Genomic DNA, 19,634 nt, shown 5'->3' with positions numbered 1-19,634 from the left:
TAGCATAACGCCCTGGGGAGAGAATCCTAGTTTCATGGGGGTGGCAAGTGAGCACATGCTGCTAGCCGCTATGTGCCTTGCATTTTTAGGGGAGCAGAATGGGATCCGCCTTCCACTCCTCCCCGCTACCCCACGGGAGGTGAATGCACTCAGGATATCTGTTAGTAACCAATAAGCACTATGCACTGGATGAAATCCTACAGTGATTACTGTTTTACTATTTGTGTCACCCTAGTGTCTAGGAGCCTCAGTCATGCACCAGGACCCCGAATATTTACTGCCCTGTTTATTAAACACTGACAGAAACAGATCCGAGGCAGAGCTGGATGGGCAGGAAGGAAACATGCTCAGACAGCCAGGGTGAAGTTTTGCAAAACTGTCCTCTTGGGGTAAGGAAAAGCAAAGCTCCTGGATTGAACCTAGCCTGACAGGCTCCTTTTCAGCATCCTCTTACAGATCAGAACTCTCTGTCTGCTTAAACAATGATAAGTGGTTTTAATTACAAGTTAACAGAAGAGTTCACAGGGTATTTATTCCAGCTACTTGACAAAATTATTCCATCCTGTTGTTCTGCCACTCCATCGATTTCAATGGGAATTTGCACACTTAGGAATGGAGTAACAACTGCATAAGAACATCTGGATTTAACCCTTTCTTATGTGGCTGTTGGACTCTTTATAGTGAATTCTTCTTACTTCTTCCTGGGGTTTTTCTTTTTCATGTTAGTTATTTGCTAATACTCTAAAAGCCCTCTGGGTATGAGAGCTGTCAAGTTCATATTTAAAATCCCACAAGCACTATATACTTCATGTACCTTATCAAGTTTACATGAAAAAATCCACATTACCCAGGGGCCCTTTTTTAGTGGTTGATCAGAAATGACACTGCCACCATATAGACAGGAGCTAGAAGCAGCTTGAGACAACATTATCGTGCAATTTTTACTGCTCTGAAATTTAATTCAGATTAATAAACAAAAACAAAGTCTTCTCATTGATTTAGCTGAGGCAGACTTAAAATGCATGAGGCGTTTTTTGTTTTTTTTTTTCCTACCTTCAATAGTGACTTATCTTGCCGTCTAATATCCAGCAAATGCAGGTTACCAATGATCGGAAGAGGAGGTGGACCAGGAGGCAGTTTAAAAGTTGAGTTTTTAGAGCCAGTTGAAAAATAAAATGCACCTAATAAAAGCAGTGCACACAGCAGACAAATTAATGCAGGATCAGAAATAAAGGGCATGAAAAAAGCCATTTTTTTCCAGTTGCAATCTGGTTTTTGGGCTAGGAGCAATAACAAAAAAAATGTGGCGGCGCTGTTCAGAGTGTAGCTGCGGGTTTTGTGTTTGTTCTTTGTGATTGCCACAAGTGTTCTATTCTGATTAGGGTTTGCAAAATACCTAAATAAATACTGTCAACTCCACCCTCCTTAAACACCTTGGAGAATGTGGTCTAAGCAGTTTGCAATGTCTGTCCAGAAATAAAGCGGGTTTCGGGTTACAAGCCTGTGCATATTTGTGCAGGAATATATGTGTCTGATGAGAGAGCTTTGCAATTCCTATAGCGCCTTCCACCTGAGGATCTCAAAGCACGTTATGAGCAGTGACATAAGTACCATTATGCCTGTTGTGCAGAAGCACAGGACAGTGAAGTAACTTGCCCAAGATCACACAGTAAGTCAGTTGCAGAGATAGGAATAGAACCCCGGGGGTCTGTCTACCCTAGGGCAGTGGCCTGTAGAATTGTCAGCAGTGGGTCATCCTCACCTGGCTTGAGAATGGTGTAGCTTCTAGTGAAGGTGGGATCAAAATGCCCTAGTGTAGACAGACCATTTTCGATGCCTGTTGAAAGTGGGGAACATAAAGATTTGTCATTGACAAGTATTGTCAGCAACAATCTGTTTTCCTAGTGTGGAGTTGAACCCTAGCACTTCTGATGCCCAGATCTGTGCCATAACCACAAGACTCTTCAAGAAGTAGTCATGGCAGCTGAGTCTCATAGTGGTTGATTATGGCCTTTGGAATAGACAGAGACTGGCACTTGACTGTAAAGCTCCATGTCCAATGTATGCAAATGCTTATCATGCCCACTCAGTAAAGGTGTGTAGTGGTGGGTGCAGCTCCTCCTGTTTGTTCTATCTTAGATAGAAATTGTGGGCCCAATTCTGCTCTGCCTTACACCTTCTACAGTCATTTTTGCTTGTACAAAGTGAGTGTAAAACACTCCAAGGCCTGAACAGCCGGACCAGGGACATATGCTAAAATCTGGAATCTTACCAATACTTATTCTGCTGATTTTAGTGAAACATGGAGAACTAGGATATTATTGGTCAAATTTTCAAATGGACCTTCATCAGTGTTGCACTTGAACCTGACTGAGCCTGCAAAACTCATCTTTGGGCATGTAGATGAGAATTTTCAGGAATAATTGTGCAACTGTGTGGACAAAGCAGGTAGTTGTGCACCCAATTTCCTGCTTTGCATGCACAAATTCTTGTTTGCACACACAAATTCACATGTTCGAGTACAAATGGACGTTACCAGCACATTCTGCAAGTGTATTAGTGCATGGTAGTTGAAAGTGTGGTTGTAAATCAATAGCCTTAATTACAATGTAATCTTACCCTTCAGCAGTCGCCTTCATGCCACATCTCAGAATAATTGCTGTCGGTAGGAGCTTAATAAGGAGCCAGTAAAGAGTGGAAGTGATGTGCAGAAGCGCTGTGTGGAAATAGTAAACTAAAAGCAGCAGTCTTTAACTGACATCTTCCCAAGAATGACAGCAAGATTAGACACGTAATAGTTAATCCTTGACATTACTGAAGCAATTGCTTCATTAGTTTGGCATCGTTTGCCCGACAGTGAAAATGCTTTCCATTGGCACCAGCATTCTAAAATGATGGCAGAAAATACAACAATTCTACATGAATTTCCGACATCTGAATCGAGTTTGCTGTTACACCACATTCCTAGTGGGGTTGAAAGAGGAACTTTGATTGCCGGCCAACCCAACTTCAGACCTGGCAATCATGCGTGAGCATGTCTGGGGCTTTTTACATTCATTTTCAAGCAGTGCCCTGCAGCTTCCCCTGCATTCATGGTACACAAGTGCTCTACAGATGTACATACGGAAATAGTTAGATACGGTACTGGTAGATGGGGCTCAAAAATATGCAGCATTGTTCCTGGGTGTTGTAGGACCAGTGAAATTCATTGTGCTTTTTAGCCCTTCCAAAAACGCAGGCAAACTCATTTTTGGTTACATGATACATGTAGATCTGGAAGCAATTTTTATAAAACTGCCTGCAGTAGTCATTCGCTCATGGAAAGCCTTGGTTCCAAAAATGTGTCACAAGACTAACTCTTGCTTTTGCAGGCGTGTAAAGAGGTGCAAAAACCTTTGCTGGCATAATGCACATGATGCAGACATCCTGATGGCACCCAGATGTGGGATATGCTGCACCTGCCAAATTTGCTGTTGTGTCGCTTGGGAGTATGATTGCATGACCATGTTTCGAGAGAAAGGGATGCAGTGTGAGAGAGAAGACTTGTATGCTCTCCAACAGCTGCATACGTTACCATCCACAGCAACCACCGAGCAAGCATGGTGTTCCCTTCAGAAAGGAATAGTCAATATACTCCCAACACATCAAGCCACTACGACCTGTGCTGTCTTGCAGGATTTTCCCTGGCTTGCCATACCCCCAGCCTATGGAGCTGTGTGCTGCTACCTACTGACTTGGCATTTTGCCCTAACTTTGTTTAATGTTTAAATAATAAAAAGGGTTTTTTTCAGAAATAGGTTTCAATTGCCGTAGAAAAGACCTTCTGGAAACAGGCCCTTGGGTGTGATGCTTTGATATGACAAGGTTACATGGGGTTTTTGTGATGACAAGAAATTCCTGTCTAGATAATGCATCTGCTACGTGTTTCCCTGACATGCCCCTGGCTACGTGCTCCCCTGCTTGAGCACACACAGAGATCAACCCTTGAAAAGAAAACGCTCTAGCCTTCTAGTTGAAATCTAAACTTCAGATCAGACTAGATGACTAGACTATGAGCTGTTGTCTCCTCTTGTTGCACCCACTGCCCCAATCCAGATTCCCAAACTGTTTGGCAGCCGTTGCATGACTCCAGCTTCCCAAGCAGCATGACGCCCACTGTACAACATGCGGTACCCTGACAACATGACTGCTGAGCATATCCAGGTCCCCAGATTAACCCCACAGCCGCTGTTTCAGCCCAACTTCCCCCAAAGCAACTTTCCAAACCTATGCACAGGGTGGCTTGGGCTAGTTCTGGGTATGGCAGGTTTCAGTGTCCATCTGACTTCAGACCATTGTCCAGTTCTGTTGTTTGTGATATCACACAACACACATTTTTCAAAGGAAATATTTTGGAGGCTCATTGGACCATATGCTGACACGGTAACTGCTTGGGGTAGCTGTTGTCTCCTTTGTGCAAGAATGCCCAGTGAGCATAGCACTTGCATTCTCCACTGGGTGCTCAATATACAGATATCATTTATATTTCTTAAGGCCTTTGGACCTGGTTCTCCTCTTTCTTACACATTGGAGGAGTTCAGTAACTCCGCCAGAGGTGAGGGGTCTATTTCAGGAGTGGGCGAGGTTCTGTGGCCTGCGTTGTGCAGGAGATCAGACTAGATGATTATGATGGTCCCTTCTGGCCTTACAGTCTGTGAGTCTATGAGACACCTATTAGTGACTTCCTCATTAGCTTTCTTTGTTATGAGTGCCTTCTCCGTAACTACATACAGAGCATTAGGAACATAGACTGAGCCAGACCAGTGGTCAATCTAGCCCAGTTTCCTGTGTCTGACAGTGGCCAATGTCAGGTGTTTCAGAGGAAGGTGCAAGAAACTACACCAGATAATTATGGGTTTATCTGCCTAGAGGAAATTTTTCTGCCTGGTCACCATTAGCTGGAGCTTGGCTTATGACCTAAAGCATGAAGGTTTCCATCCCTTCCCAAATTCTTGGGGTTTTTAAATCTTCCTTATTATAACTCTGGAGGCTCTGGGGTTGAGTTTGTTTTAATCCTTGGCTTCAGTGCTATCCCATGGCAGTGACTTCCACAGTCTACGTCTGCATTGTGTAAAAATTATTTCTTTTATTATTTTTTAATTTGCTGCCTTTCCATTTCAGTGAATGTCCCCTTGTGCTTCTACAATAAGAAATGCTGAACAGGAGTGTCTGATCTGCCTTCTCCGCACCATTCATTATTTACTCTATCTTTCTCATGCCCCCCCACCCCCTTATTCATCTGCCCTCTCATGCAAACAGTGGCACTCTTTGCAACCTCTCTCTATGTGAGAGGTCTTTCATGTCTATAATCAGTCCTATTGCCCCATCCTGGACCCTCCCTGCCCCATTTAATTCTGCTGCATCCATTTGAAGATACGGTGACCAAACTTGAACATATCATTCTTTTCAAGTCGCCATCTCCCCATGACTAATGCAATCAAAAGTTTTGTGCAGAGCCAAAACCTCACTTGTAATCAGGGAGTGCTTTGGGCTACTAGTACCTTAGTCAATATTAGGCTATGGTGGGTGTTCCCTGGCAAAGAGGCACTGCGGTTGAGAAATAGCTGGCATGATGGTGCTACTGCTACAGAACCCATCGGGTTCCCTGAGAATCATCTCTGCAGGCAACTCAGTAGAGAGCTGGCTGGGAACACAGTCGTTTCCCAGCATCTCCTGTCCTATGAGTGGGACAAGTGCTTCAGACCCCACCTTCACCATGCCCCCCTTCCCTTTCAGAACAGGCCTTGGTGGACTGAGGTGAAGTCACCCACACAGATCCGCCTCTGAAGACCCTGCTGAAGGGTTGGCAGTGAACAGCACCCTGGCACCACCTGAGGACCCAGGAAGAGCCTTGGCCTGAACAGAACAGGAGGAGTCAGGTCACCAGTTCCCTTGAAGACATCAAAGGGTAAGGTGAGGCAGGTGTTCTGGGAAGGCAGTTGTGGGGGAAGAGGAATTCATGGAGGTTTGTGACTCTAACCAAACCTATAGGGGCTGGTCTATGCTGAATTTGCACATGCCCTATAATACGGACCAGACATGCACTGAGAACTGCCTGTGCATGCAGATTTAGCCTCTACTTCACCATGAGTTGAGCTATAGAGGCTGTTAATCTTTCTAGTCCTTATTGCCCAGTGGGTGGGTGAGACCAGGTGTGGCATTGCTAATGTGGTTGCCAAGTTCCTAGGATCATAACATGATTAAACTAGGCATATGTGAATTTAATTTGCATATTCTTGTGATGGTGAGATATTTAAAGGTGATAATAAGTAAGAAAGAACGGCTATAATTGCTTTTTCAATTGCAATTTTCTGAGTTCAGACTAAATACTTTACTTTGAGCTAAGTATGGTATTTCTGAAAAGGTGTCAACATTTCTAAATATGCTCTTAGTAGTATAGATTGCACAGAGGTCGTGTGTGGGGGTAGAATGGGGTGTCTGGTGGATAGAATATGGGCCTATATTAACACTGCTTTTGCAGCATACCTGGGTCCGTACTTGGGCCATTGCACCTTTTGCATGCATCAGAATTTGGCCCCAAATCTTGCTGTACTGTATCCTGATCCTGAGAGGTGCTGAGGATCTGTAGCTTCCATTAGAGTCAATGGCAGTTGCATTTGCTTGGCACCAAACAAACCCAAGCCCATTGTTTGGTAAACTGGAAACCAGACAATATAACATTGCTCTTCCTGGAGACTTTGCTGCTTAGTTTTGAAACATCAAGCTCCTTGGAGTGTGGAGTATGTGTCTTGTATAATGGGGAGCAAAGAAGGCAGAATTTTCATTTCCTGTAAGTCCCATTTCCAGAAGTGACTTGGGAACCTAAGTGTGTCAGTCACTTTTGAAAATGGGATGTAGTCACTTTGTTCTTTTTGAACATTGTACCCCCACTTAGCAGATCATTATAATCAGCAGCTCTAGCGCGGCGCTGCCCGGCAGCGCGCCGCGCTGCGCGCCCTTCGCGCCCTCGCGTCTGGTCCGGTCTCCCTTCCTCCTGTTGAGCGCTCCGCTCGCCATGCTGCACCGGAGCCAGGCGCCCGGACGGCGGACCTGCCGCGTCGCGCGGGAGCTCAGGCCAGAGAGGGGAGGGGGGGGCGGGACGCGCGAGTCATGCCTGCGCGGCGCAGTCGTCCGTCCCGGCTCCGGTGGACCTGCCACAGGCATGCCGGCGGGAGCTCCACCGGAGCCAAATGCCGCCCCCCCGGGAAACGGCCGCCCCAAGCGCCTGCTTGGTGCGCTGGTGTCTAGAGCCGCCCCTGATTATAATAACCCCATGTGACACCAATAGAACTGGGACTAACAGAGAAAAATAGAAAGGGAAGATTGTGCTTGCACGAAGGAAGCCCAAGCTGAGGCTCAGTGGAAAGTTTGAGTCAAAATGTCTCAAGAAGGTTTTTTAACCCATCAGGTATTTCTAGTTGCATGTTGGCTGTGCTCCAGCTGATTCGTGAGTGATGGGTTATAATCAGGGTGACGCTTGTATTGTGTGCTGTGAAATACCAGAGAAAGATTTGGATGAGATAGTCAGTCCACACTGGCTTCCTCGGCAGAGAACACTCACATCAATTTCATTCCTTAGATTAAAAACTTCATGGATTACTGCCAGTTTATAGGTACCATTCCAGCAATGAATCTCATTGTTTCCAAGTCATATTAGTCGGGGATGTCTGTTGGCTTTGGTTTTGATACCCAGTTTTGCTTTGCAGTAGGGTGACCAGATAGCAAATGTGAAAAATCGGGACAGAGGGTGGGGGGTTATAGGAGCCTATATAAGAAAAAGACCCAAAAATCGGGACTGTCCCTATAAAATCGGGACATCTGGTCACCCTACTTTGCAGACATCAGTAGAGTTCTTGAAAAGAATGATATGAAGGAGGGGGAAACATCTGACCTTAGTGGGAGTAACAGATGGCATGAAAGGAATGGAATGAGGCCAGTGGTGACAGGTACACTTGAGATGTATAGAGTCTTTGTGTGCTTTGGTTGAACGCAGCGTTGCCAACTCTGTGCATTCAAAAAATCATGAATCAGGCCCTCTAAAATCATGAGATTGGCATGAAAATCATGAGATTACCCCCCCCCCCCAAATCTTGACTTTGTTTTATTTGCCTTCTGGTTTCCATGCCTTTAGGGTGTACCTGGTCCGCATTTTCAGGCTTGTCTCTACAATCCTGAGGGCTAAAAATGTACTTTTTTTTTTTTTAATGGAAGCTGAGATTCTCAGGTAATCACAGGAATCCAGGATCTGGAAATTAAAAAAACAAACACACAAATATGGAGAGAGTTGGGAGTGCCATTTACAATTGGATGTAAAGTGCTTTAAAACAAAAAAGAGAGCTCTTGGCACAACCATGACTGATGGTTTGAATGCTTGTGGTAATTGGCACATCATTCTATCTTAGGACATAAAATATCTTCCCAGCCCGTGGCAGGTTCTATCTGCAGAAAGGCACTAACTGGACACTTCCAGTTATTTCAGTTAATCCATTAGAATTCCCCATTCTTACAGACAGGGATGCTGGGAAATTATAGGCATCTGATGGAGCAACTGGCTTTCATTTAGCAGAGACTGGAAGTGCTGCTTTGTGTACTTGTTTGTCTCTTACGGGATCCCTGTGTTTCCTAGAGACCCTCCTGCCTTCACTTCTCTTTTCACACTGCCGGCTCTGTGCTGGGCACAGCTTTCCAATCAGCATTTACTCATGTTCTCCTTCTCCTAAAGGCCACAGGGCCAGATCCTCAGCTCCATCCTCCCTGAGCTACCAAGTGAGGAGGGGAAGCATGCAGGCTGCACCTGCTATTAGAATGGTGCAGCTTTCTCCCAACCAACTTGTGGGCTAGCCAAGAGTTGTGGGGGATGGGACGGTTGGGCCATGGCCCCGGTGGCACATAGAAGTACAGGCACCATGAGTGACCTTGGCCTTGCACCAGGTTGACAAGAGGGAAAGACGGATTGAACCCAGCTACCACACCTGCATTCCGCGATGCAGGAACAATCTGGCCCTAGCTCTTTTCCACCTCTACTATGATTCTGAGTCAGCCGTTGCAAGCTAGCACCCACTGTTGGTGTAACACAGCAGTTCCGGCACTTAGGGAATAAGCTGTCATACCAGAGATCACCCCTTTCTCTCTGTAGCAGGGTGGTCACCCACTCCTGCCTTAAAAGGCTTAAATCAGCCCTGGGAGAGGGCTGAGGCTGGGAGAGGGCTGCTGCTGGGGAAAGCAGCAGCCTCGGCTGACTGGGGAAACAGCCACAGCTGCGGCCACGGCCCAATCAGACAGTAGCTGGCCTTATAAAGGCCAGGGAAGCCAGGAGCCAAGGGAGCCTCCCTCTAGCTCTTGAGGGAGAAGGGCCTGGCTGCCTGGGAGCTGACAAAGGTACCTAGAGTGGAGCAGGGCTGGGGAAAGGCCAGAGGAGCTGGGAAGCTCTGGCCTGGAAACCCCCCAGGCTGCAGGCCTTGTTAAAGGCCGAGAAGGTACTGGGGTTGCAGAGGGGCAGCCCCAAGGGTAGGCAGAGGCAGCAGGTCCAGACCCTCCTTGCCGGTGATGAGTGGCATTTACACTGCAGTCTGCCCCAGTGAATGGGGGCTAGATCGAGACTGGCAGTAGCCATTGTCTGAGGTGAGGTGGGGATATAGGGTGAGGGTTCCCTGGGGAGGGGAAACCCAGATCTGTGGAGGCACTGCCAGGGGGCAGCACAGTGGCCTGAAAGGGGTACCGGGGTCCAGGAGGGACTCGGGCCCAGCGGCAAGCGGGACACCGGCCTGCAGAGGGTGCTCCGGAGGCTGGAAACGCTAATTCCCCAGATGACCAGCAGGAGGCGCCACAGGGGGGAGTCCCACCCCGTGACACTCTCCGTTAATTAATTATCTTTCGTTTTTTGCATCGTTGCAATCAAAGATCCAAATTCAGACATCAGCCATGGACAATATTTATTGCATTCAGTTATATTTCAGTTATTCACGGGGCACAGCACAAATCAGATGGGGCATTGGGTTTAAGGTAAAGCCAACATCAGCAGTGAGATCTAGATCGGCCTTCGCCACCCCCGGAGGGGGCTGGAAAATAAATTTCCGGAGCAAACCCGCAAAGAAGAGAAAAAGCTCCATTTTGGCGAGTCCTTCTCCAACGCAAGCCCTTCGTCCTGTAAAGTCAACCAACATGGAGGTCAGTGGAAGGACAGTCAGCAAGGCATGGCTTGGTCAGTGCCTTTGTCTGAGATCTTTTTAAAATGTATATACAGACTGTAACTGCAGCCAGAGGAGGCAGCCGACACCCCCCGCCTCCCACGCACACACACACAATCTATATGTCAGAAGGGCTATTTAAAAGGAAATGGTTTCTGCCCATTCAGGAAGTTGTGAGAATCTGTGACCGTTCCAGGTGTCTGGAGGTTGGCAGACAAAGGAATGCCAGTGTCTACCTATGTGCTTTGGATGACTTGTACCCAAATTTCCCAAAGTACCATTTAATCTGGAGAGCCTCAATTTCAGGTGCCTCATTTCAGACATGTTTGGCCTGGTTTCCAGAGGTGCCGAGCATCCACTGCTCCCGCTGTACAATCAGCATAACTACAGACTGAGCGCAGGAAGTTGTTGTTACCTATGGAGAATGGTATAAATGCCTCCTTCCTAGTAAAGCTCCCGTCAGCGTCAAGGAAGTGGGAAGGGTTGAACTGATCTGGTGTCTCCCAGTGCGATTTGTCCTTCAAAACGGAGGTCAGCAGAGGAATCACTTCTATTCCCTGGAAGGAATAAGGGAAACTGGCAGGTGCAGCAGCCAGTGGTCTGTGGTGGTCACTCTCACAAATTCAACTCTTTCTTCCATGCAAGGAAGTAAACAGTGGATGGATTTCTGAGCAGGATTAACTAGCTCTACAGGATATTTCCTTACTCTGTGGAATATTTAATCTGGTAGATTCACGTGCATAGAAATAAACATCAGAACAGGAAGCTATAAGCATTGTTTATGGATGTTTAGTACTCAGAATACATGGTTTTTGATACTGAGACCGGTTAATATTCCACTTCTCCCTCCTCACCTCATAAAATAAAAATTGTTTGCTTTCCTAAACGTTTTCATTCACCCTCTGAACAAAGATCCAGCACAAACTCTGTGCTCAGATAAGCAAATGTAAACCCAGAGTAACTTCACTGACAGCAGTCCAATTACTCTGGATTTAAATGGCTATAACTGAGTGTAGAATCTGGCCCAGAGTTGCACCATCCGTTCTGGATGTAGCACAGATGGTAGAGGGAGGGATTAAATACTGAAACACCAAACGCCAGGACTTCTTACATTTATTTTCTTACTAGTTTTTCACAAAAATGCATTAATATTTGCCGTTTCTGTTGCCAACCTCAAAACTTACCTTTGGGATCATATAACCCCTGAAATTTACATCGGTGGAAGTTGAACGTGAAACACTCATTGGGACAATATTGGAAAACCTTTGTATTTCATGTATCACTGCATCAGTGTAAGGCAGTTTTTTCCTGTCCTCCAGCATAGGCATTTGTCCTGGCTCAATTACCTGATCCATTTCTTCCTGAATCCTTCCTTGAAAAGGAAAAAGGAGACGGATTCCAGTTTTCATGGAATGCTGAGAACACATTACCACAGGCTGTGATCTCACTTTGTCTTGCAATCTCAATAGGATTAAATTTAGCTGGGATTTGGATGGCACTCCTCAGTAGAAAAATCTGCATGCTGCATCAATTAGTGTGGGTGGGTTTGTAGGTGTAGGGTGACCAGACAGCAAATGTGAAAAATCAGGATGGGGCTGGGGGGTAATAGGAGCCTATATAAGAAAAAGACCCAAAATTTGGGACCATCCCTATAAAATTGGGACATCTGGTCACCCTATGTAGGTGCCTCAGAGATATTATTGGGCCAATGCAGAGTTAGGGGGTACTGTGCTAAATCCCATGCCTGATTCTATTCTCACACCAGGGTCACTCCATAGTCTTCAGTGGAAGTGAGAGCAGACTCTAGCCCACCATCTCTCAGATCAGATGGAAAACCTATACATTTGTTATGCTGGTGTAACCTGATAGCTTGCAAGAGTTTTGATGGGTGGAGGCTTATGGAGGCTTATGAACAGAACTGGAATTCAGCTTTTCTTGTTTGCTTATGTATTTCAGTTAAGATTAGCTGAATGAAACCTCTTTGTAAAGCTAGTTGTTTTCTAATTTAGCACTTAATTTTTACTCAAGTCTCAACTGCGGGAACCCTGCTGTCTGCCTTCTGTAACTGGAGACTTGATTAGGTATTTAACAGACTTTTATAAGAGATTAGTTCTTAGTCTTACTCTGAATCTCTGGGTATTTCATCATCAGAAGAAGACCCCAACGGACAGTGGTAGATGTAGTCTCAGTGCCAGCAGCAAAGAGGTCCAGCGTAGAGAACAGAAGATTCTCATTGTGAAAGTGTGTGTGAGAATTTCTCGACTCCTTCAAAACACGCAAAAAATGAACATTAGTTCTACAGCAAATGATACAGATGACGTTAGCTCTTGTATTTTTTTCATCTTTGTTCCAGCTGTGTATGGATATATATATTAGGGTGAGTTTACCCCTTTAGTTTATTTTAGTTATAGTGAATAAAAGGGATATATTGTAGACCAAACACCATGGAATAGAAAAGAATTGGTCATGCTGCAGGTATGCAAGGAGTGCTGGTATCATCATATTAAGCAATTAGTGGACCCTCAGTTATCTCAATAAAGGATATCACAGAAACATCAAACTGTTAGCGATGAAGATTAGGATTTGGCAACCCTTACTCACATTCAGTAATAATTTACTCCCCCACTAGTCCCATTAATTTCAGTGGGACTACTCTGCTAATTAGGTCACTTCATTAGTGATTTCAGTAAGCTTACTCATAGTGTAAGCTACTGTTCAATGTGAGTATGGGTAGCAGGATCTAGCCCTGGTCTAGAGTATTCTGATCACAACAAATCTGTGTCTTCACATCTCCCGTTTCCTGCCAGATGCTTAGCATTAATAAATGAAGTGAAAGCTAACAGAACGGAAAGATGCAAGTTAAGCTGAGAGTTAGCTTTAAAGTACCTGCTGTTGCTTCATCAGAAACGCATCAACAAAACCTGTTAAGTTGTTTTCATTAAACTCCTGCCTGTGTTCCTTAAAGAACTTCTCCAGAAAAGCATTCAGCTCATCTACATTTCGTAGCACGGTCTTTGGCGCTCCAAACAGAAATCCAAGAGATGGGTAGAAATTATATAACTGGGAAAAACAAAAGGATTACTGCTCACCGGCATTGTGGTGAGCCCATGTATCATCTTTACATAAAATGGGTGGAGTTGGCATTCCACACATCACACCATTTGTGCCCTTAGTCTAATGGGCTCTGGCAGCGACCAGAGTTTGATTCTCTGAGAGAATGGAGAAGAATCCCCAGGGGGTACTTAACTAATTCATGTAATGTTTCTGATGTGCCACAAGCAATTCCTTCCTGACCCCCCACATGTGAACTACGGATGCCCTGAAGCATCAAGATTGGAAGGTCACTGTATCCATGCTTTAGCTTGTACAGCCCAAACTGTTATGAGTGGCTATAAAGCTATTATGCCCTTTCTATTCCAGCCCTCCATGTTTGCTCTCAATTCCCTCTCTGACAACAGATTCCTCAGTTTGTTTATATGCTGCATAGAGAAGCTTCTCCTTTTATTTTACTGCTTTTCAGTTTCATTGAGTGTGCTGCGTTAGGTGAAATTCACTCCTGGTGCAGAGGTCAGTGGTGAGGATGGGTCTTCACAGTGGTCTGAAATAGGCCAGCATTCATGGCATGCTGCTGGGGTTATCATGGGGACAGGCATGGGACCCATCGGCTGGGGGTAGCAGCCACAAGGGCAGACCACAGGTTGTGAGGGTCAATTTTCTCTCCCTCCCCCAAACCTTCAATTGCTGGGTCTTTATGTGGGTAGCGCGAATGTCACTTCTTGTGAGTGAGTTGAGGAAAGGCCCCTGCGGTCAGTTTTCACTTGGCCCTTCACAGGTTGGTCCATTTCAGTCAAGTTCCCCATTAACCTGCTGTTACCTTTTCAGGGAACATTCCCGTGTTGCAGCAGAAAGGAATTAAACCTTAAATACACTCATTCTGCTTCTTCCTGGCTTGTCTGCTGTGGACACTGAGAGCCACAGACCTGGAGAGCACAGAACCAGACCAAAGAGCACCTGCCCTGTTGCACTCAGAGACCACCAACACCCTGTAAACCAGCTAACTGCCCAACCTACAGCCCAGCCCCGTCCCATCCCAGGAGGCAGGGAGAACAAACAGGAGCAACTGAATGTCCCAGCAAAGCTACTGGTGCAGCAGGATGGCTTGAGGTGAGAAATTTAGTATGTGGTGATTCTGCATTGGATCTGAGGCACCAAATTCTGTCTGGGTTGGTCTGGAAGAGGCAGCCAGAATGCACCATCATGCAGAAGGCAGCCAGAGTGCTGCTGCTAACACTCCCTGAGCACCAGAGGTAGCAGCCCAACGGGCTGCAGGCAGTTGTGCACGCATGGTAGCATCGGGTAGCCGGGATGAGGAGTTAGGAATATGCTGTTTCTCCTTAAAGGACAACCAAGGGCTACTGCAGAGCGTGGGCTCATAATGACCCAGGAGGCATTCTCTCTGCAACTGCTCTGTTCTAAAGATTTCCTCTGGTCACCACTGCTTGGTTATGATGGTTGCTCCCTCTCCATACAACCGATCCCATCCCCTCTTCATTTCTAGCTATTTAACCCAGCAGTTAGCCTTAAGTCTGTTCAGAGTGGGAATGTGTTAATAACCTCCCCCCCCCCAAATTAAAAATAATTACCTGCACCATAGGAGAGCCCAGCAACTTGGTATTTTCATTTAACAATTTCAGCAAAGCTAGAAATATGGGATCTTCGTATTCAAACCTCTCACCGAACAATATAGAGCATATGATATTGGAGACAGCACTGTTCAGTATCACCTTTGTATCAAAGGGTTTCCCTGTGTTTAAAACAATTAAAACAAATTGGCTTTGGAATTGTACTCATGTGCTGAAAACATCAATTTCAGCCTACCACACAGAAGTGCTCATTCTCAGGTAGAAATGACTAGCTTTTGTTTTCTCTAGAGCGGTTGACTAAGTTCTGGTACACGCTGAGGTAATGGTGTGTAAAATTGCACAGACAAATGAGTGTGAGCACAAAATCAGAGCCTTGGTTATGGTTTCCCTTGAAAATGTTGTCCTTAACTCTTAGAGCTAAACAAGTTCACCATCCAGGATATGAACCAGGGCTATCCTTAAAGCCTCAATTCAGCAAAGTACTTAAGTATGTACCTCACTTTAAGCACATGAGAAATCCCATTGACTCCACATCCTCAGCTATGTCTACACTACCCAGCTTTTAGAGACATGGGTGTGCCGCTACAGCTGTGCTGCTAAAAGCCACGCAGCATAGCTCCTGTTTATTGGCGGGAGAGAGCTGTCCTGCTGACAAAAAAATTCTATCTCCGACAAGCGGCAGCAGCTTTGTCATCAGGAGAGCGCTCCCGCCAACAAAGCGCTGTTCGTACTGGTGCTTTTCGTCGGTAAAAACTTTTGTCGTTCGGGGGGTGGGTGTGTTTTGCCAACCAAGTTCCAGTGTAGACAAAGCCTTAGGCTCATGCTAAAGTACCTTTCTGAACTGCGGCCTAACTGTCCATTTCAGGATGAAATTCTTAACACTCACCCTGGTGAGATTCAAAATAGTTAATGAGGAAATTTAGCTCTTCAAGAATTCGCACTTCAATGGTTTTCTTTCCAACTCCAAAATCCCGTAGGGTAGATAAGGTGAATCTTCGCATTGTTTTCCATAACTCTCCGTGACTGAAGGCTATGCCTAAAATACAGGTGAACACCCTGGTATTGAGTTTGATTAATGAGTGCTTGTAAAGTACGTTTACTTCCTTGTGTGAAAGCTGCTATGTACTTTCAAAGTATTCTGTGTATGAAAATGTGTAGTAACAGGATGGTTTTTCCTTTTCATAAGAATACACTAAATATGATCAAATTCAAAAACAAAACAAAAGCTTGTTTACCATTTCCGTGTGTGGTCTTCCTAAATATGGGTATTTCTGCCCTCTCTCCAAATTCTTCAGCATGATTTAAAAGGGCATCCTTAATGGTCTCATAACCAGCCAGCACCACTGTCTTTCTGGGTCCAAAATGTACAGTGAATATGTTGCCATACTTCTCGGAGAGCTTCAACATGTAAGTAAATATGTTAATTCAGAAACAGGTCTGGATCCCAGATGTAGCTAACAGTGTACCATCATCTGTGTACACACTGTCTGAGCCACTGCTTTTGGCTCACAGAAATGTAGTAACCCCACAATCTTCTCAGCCTCTTATGCCTCTCACACCCAGTGGACAAGTTCTGTCTTCAGAATACACTCATGGAATGAGAACAGCTTTATATAGAGCTGAGGTCAGAATCCAGCCCAGTAAGAGTCCAGAGGGCCCAATTCTATGCCGAACTGAGCACCCTTAACTCCCATTGACTTCACTAGGACTTTGCAATGACTTCAGTAGGAATGGGAGGCATTCAGAGACATATTTGTAAAGGTATTTAGGCACCTACAGATGCAGATAGGCACCTACTAGGATTTTCAAAAACACCCAGGTGTCTGACTCCCATTGAATTAACCAGAAGATTAACCATTGCACACAGTAGAATATGCGTGGTTACAGGCATAATCTGGCCCTGCATTGGTTACATGAAAATCTTTGCATGGTATGTAAAGAATTCTCCCAGTCACTGCAAAATGAACATTTTTCCTTCTAGCTTTTAAATATTGGCTGTAGAAGAGACCACAAAGCCCGAGGAGTTTCTTGTGCTCATTCTAAAAGCCTCTAAGAATGTTTAGCTAATTGGATCATTTAGTGGGTAAAAATTCCAGCGCCTCTTCTCTGCAAAAGAGATGTGGTCAGACTGGGCGGTTACAGGGGACTGTACAAAGAACAGGAGACTAACAAATGTATTTGAGCATAAATAAATGTTTTTGCCTTTGTTATAGCTGATCAGAGGTGAGTCAGATGCTGTCCCCTGTTCTGACTGATTTGTGTCTTGGATGGCAGAACGACCAGAGCAACTGCTATGCCACTGCCCTGCTGGCCCCTACTGTGAGGGGCGTGGCTGGAATAGCTTCAGTATTGTGCTCCCCTCCTCTGTCTGTAGCATACACTCTCTTGTCTTATACTGAGGCGGTAAAGCCCAGATCCTCAAAGGTTTGTTGGTGCCCAACTCCCATTGATTTCAAAGGGAGTTAGGAGTCTAACTATGAGGATCTGAGCCTAAGCTGCTTGGGGCAGGGACCATGTCTTCTTTATGTGTGGCCACTTCCTAGGACAAAGGGGACCATGATCTGTGACTGAGGCCTCTAAGTGCTATGGCAGAAAGGGGACGTGGGCAAGACATCCCATGACCTGGCAACATCCAGCTGATAGAACATCCCCAGGGCCGGTGTGCAACTAGGCATAGCTTAGAGCGTACCCAAGTTTGCTCTAATTTATGCCAGGTGCTGGTCCGGACTCAGGGCTTGGGGGCATAAAGGTGGTTTGAAGCCACCTTTGCAACCCTTTTTTGAGCTGCACTGAGCACAGTTCAATCATAGGCTGGGATTCGGGCCAAGTTTTTAATTGACAAATAGATATTTATTAATATATTAGCAGCCAGCGCTAGTGTCTCTACAATCACAGTCCAAAACATTGCCACTCTCACACCATGACCATTATAAAATGCTGTAGCAGAGATGTACTGCATTGGGTCCTGTTGACGTATAATAACTTACCTGTTATCAATGGACTTGTGCATAAAGCATTAAAATACAATCTACAACATTTGCAAGAAACAATTCCAAAAATAATTCTATCTTTGGCACTTGTCTCTCCAGTAGTTGCGAGGAGGATAGCGTTTCAGTCGTATCAAGGATTATTTGGTGTCCATCAGATGCTGGAATCCAGCCTTGAGGCATATACTCCTGGATAATGTCACAGGAGCTCTAGGCTTTAATAGCTAGCTAAGAATAAATCATCTGTTACACTCCACAGCAGCTTTGACAATCTAATTGTTCACTCAGAATTTTATATCTAGTTTAAACATACTCTAAGTCATCTGCTCCAACACATTTCATCGTGTTTCATATGTGCCCAGGTGACGATTTGCAATGCATTATGTACATATTGTAAACTGCATTTCAGATTACAAGAGGCTCCTGTTATTATGCAAGACAATTTGAATTTTGTTTTCATCACATGACGGTTTGGGAGCTTGGGAGATTCTTTGCTGTCTACTTTTTGCACAGCACCATACCACCAGTGGGCAATCATGGTAATTTCCCCACTTTCCTTCAGTTACTTCTTTGCATGAGTATTTCTTGGCATCAAATCTGACTTGCTGCTGCTGACTTCTGTCTGCAACATGAATATTTGATGTGGCAGACTTGAAGGTAGGAGGAAAACCGGTTGGCAAAATGAGTCAGCATGCTGTGGGATTCAAAACAGCTTTAAAAGGAATGTCAATTGTTCACACCTCTTCCCAGGAACACCGTTGTCATTTTATGAAATGAGGGATAGATCAAACTGAAATATATTTAAGCAATTTTTTTCCTGTAGAAAAAAGGTGTCCATGGAACTGCCCAAATGTGGTGAAATTAAAATCATGCACAAGAATCTTAAATATAGGCATGGTTGGGAATTAGTCGATGGGAAGGAGAGGAAGACACCCGCCCACACCATCCTTGGATACCCAATACAATAGGGTACTTACCTAGAATATGGAAGACCTTGGTTCAAGTCTCTGTTCTACTTAATTCAGAGCACTGGACAATTGGCTATTCCAAGGTGGTGAATGTGTGTGTCTCTCTCAATTTTTTGCAAAAATAATTCTTGTTTTCCTGCCAACCCTACTTAAATAACACTGGCTCGGGGGAAGGGATGATTTTGCACTTGCCTTAGCAAGAAACATCTAACACTGGAAATAATGTAAAAATGAGCAAGTCTATCTATGTTTGGGGTGATAGCTTTTTAAAAAAGGAGGTACGGCTCGGTCTATTTAATATATGATCCTTATTCGGCAATCAGATCTACACGAATGTGCCTTACACCCACCCAGTGTCTCATTGGATTAAATGGGGATTGTCTCACGCTCCAGGGTCCACTCACATGGCTCTGACTGGAGCATATTTGTGCGTGTGTGTGTGTGTGTGTGTGTGTAGCTATAGATAAAAATTTTAAATGAGTTCATTTTTGTTTCCACAAATGGCACAATGTAGATACAATGACATCCTCATTCACTAGATTTCCTTTCACTTCTCAATCAGCAAATATTGCAAAGCTCCTCATATCTATTCTGTCATATCTATCGTACCTCCATCAGCGACTGGAACGGCTTTTTCAGATCCACCACATTCAAGTTCCCGATGAGAGGAAGGGGAGGTGGCCCAGGAGGCAAACTGCAAATTGACTTTTTGGAGCGGGTCAAAAAATAAATGAAAGCCACCAATCCGCCTGCCAAACAGAGCAGTGAGCTAGTGCTCAGGTACTGCAGCAAAACCTTCACCGTGGCCAT

At 45.1% G+C, this 19,634-nt stretch overlaps 2 protein-coding genes and 1 long non-coding RNA gene across 8 annotated transcripts in view; 1 reads left to right on the top strand and 2 right to left on the bottom strand.

The window, feature by feature from the left end:
- Nucleotides 1-1,251, bottom strand: part of LOC120373743 (cytochrome P450 2W1-like) — a 12,211-nt gene extending 10,960 nt beyond the window's left edge. The window contains exon 1 of the mRNA XM_039492558.1: nucleotides 1,054-1,251. Within this exon, the coding sequence (XP_039348492.1) occupies nucleotides 1,054-1,251 (198 nt within the window). The remainder of the gene's footprint in view (nucleotides 1-1,053) is intronic.
- The window catches only part of LOC120373745, a 24,352-nt gene extending 11,848 nt beyond the window's left edge, over nucleotides 1-12,504 (top strand). For 4 of the 6 annotated variants that reach the window (XR_005585681.1, XR_005585683.1, XR_005585680.1 and 1 more), the window contains 3 exons: nucleotides 236-389; nucleotides 5,776-5,947; nucleotides 12,378-12,504. This is a non-coding gene — a long non-coding RNA (uncharacterized LOC120373745). Of the gene's footprint in view, nucleotides 1-235; nucleotides 390-1,062; nucleotides 1,115-3,371; nucleotides 3,698-5,775; nucleotides 5,948-12,377 lie in introns of those variants that run through there. The other 2 variants (XR_005585682.1, XR_005585684.1) reach the window with 2 other exon arrangements.
- Nucleotides 9,996-19,634, bottom strand: LOC120373742 (cytochrome P450 2K1-like). Its single transcript, XM_039492557.1, has 9 exons — nucleotides 19,434-19,634; nucleotides 16,105-16,267; nucleotides 15,756-15,905; nucleotides 14,870-15,030; nucleotides 13,113-13,286; nucleotides 12,350-12,491; nucleotides 11,411-11,598; nucleotides 10,642-10,783; nucleotides 9,996-10,183 (listed from the first exon to the last, which is right to left on the bottom strand). The coding sequence occupies exons 1-9, from the start codon at nucleotides 19,632-19,634 to the stop codon at nucleotides 9,996-9,998; spliced, it is 1,509 nt and encodes a 502-aa protein (XP_039348491.1).

This window comes from Mauremys reevesii, linkage group 10, assembly GCF_016161935.1.
Source record: "Mauremys reevesii isolate NIE-2019 linkage group 10, ASM1616193v1, whole genome shotgun sequence".
In the NCBI taxonomy this organism is placed as follows: domain Eukaryota; kingdom Metazoa; phylum Chordata; order Testudines; family Geoemydidae; genus Mauremys; species Mauremys reevesii.
The sequence above is the reverse complement of the archived record's forward strand: the minus strand, read 5'-3'. Positions and strand labels throughout refer to the sequence as shown.

Excerpts from the sequence above, each read along its gene's own strand:
- LOC120373742 (XM_039492557.1), bottom strand. The coding sequence starts at position 19,634 with ATGGCCACGGTGAAGGTTTTGCTGCAGTACCTGAGCACTAGCTCACTG. Across the intron at positions 16,268-19,433 it reads CGTTCCAGTCGCTGATGGAG|CTCTCCGAGAAGTATGGCAA; the intron begins GTACGATAGATA and ends TACATGTTGAAG. Across the intron at positions 10,784-11,410 it reads GGGGTTATATGATCCCAAAG|GGAATAGAAGTGATTCCTCT; the intron begins GTAAGTTTTGAG and ends TATTCCTTCCAG.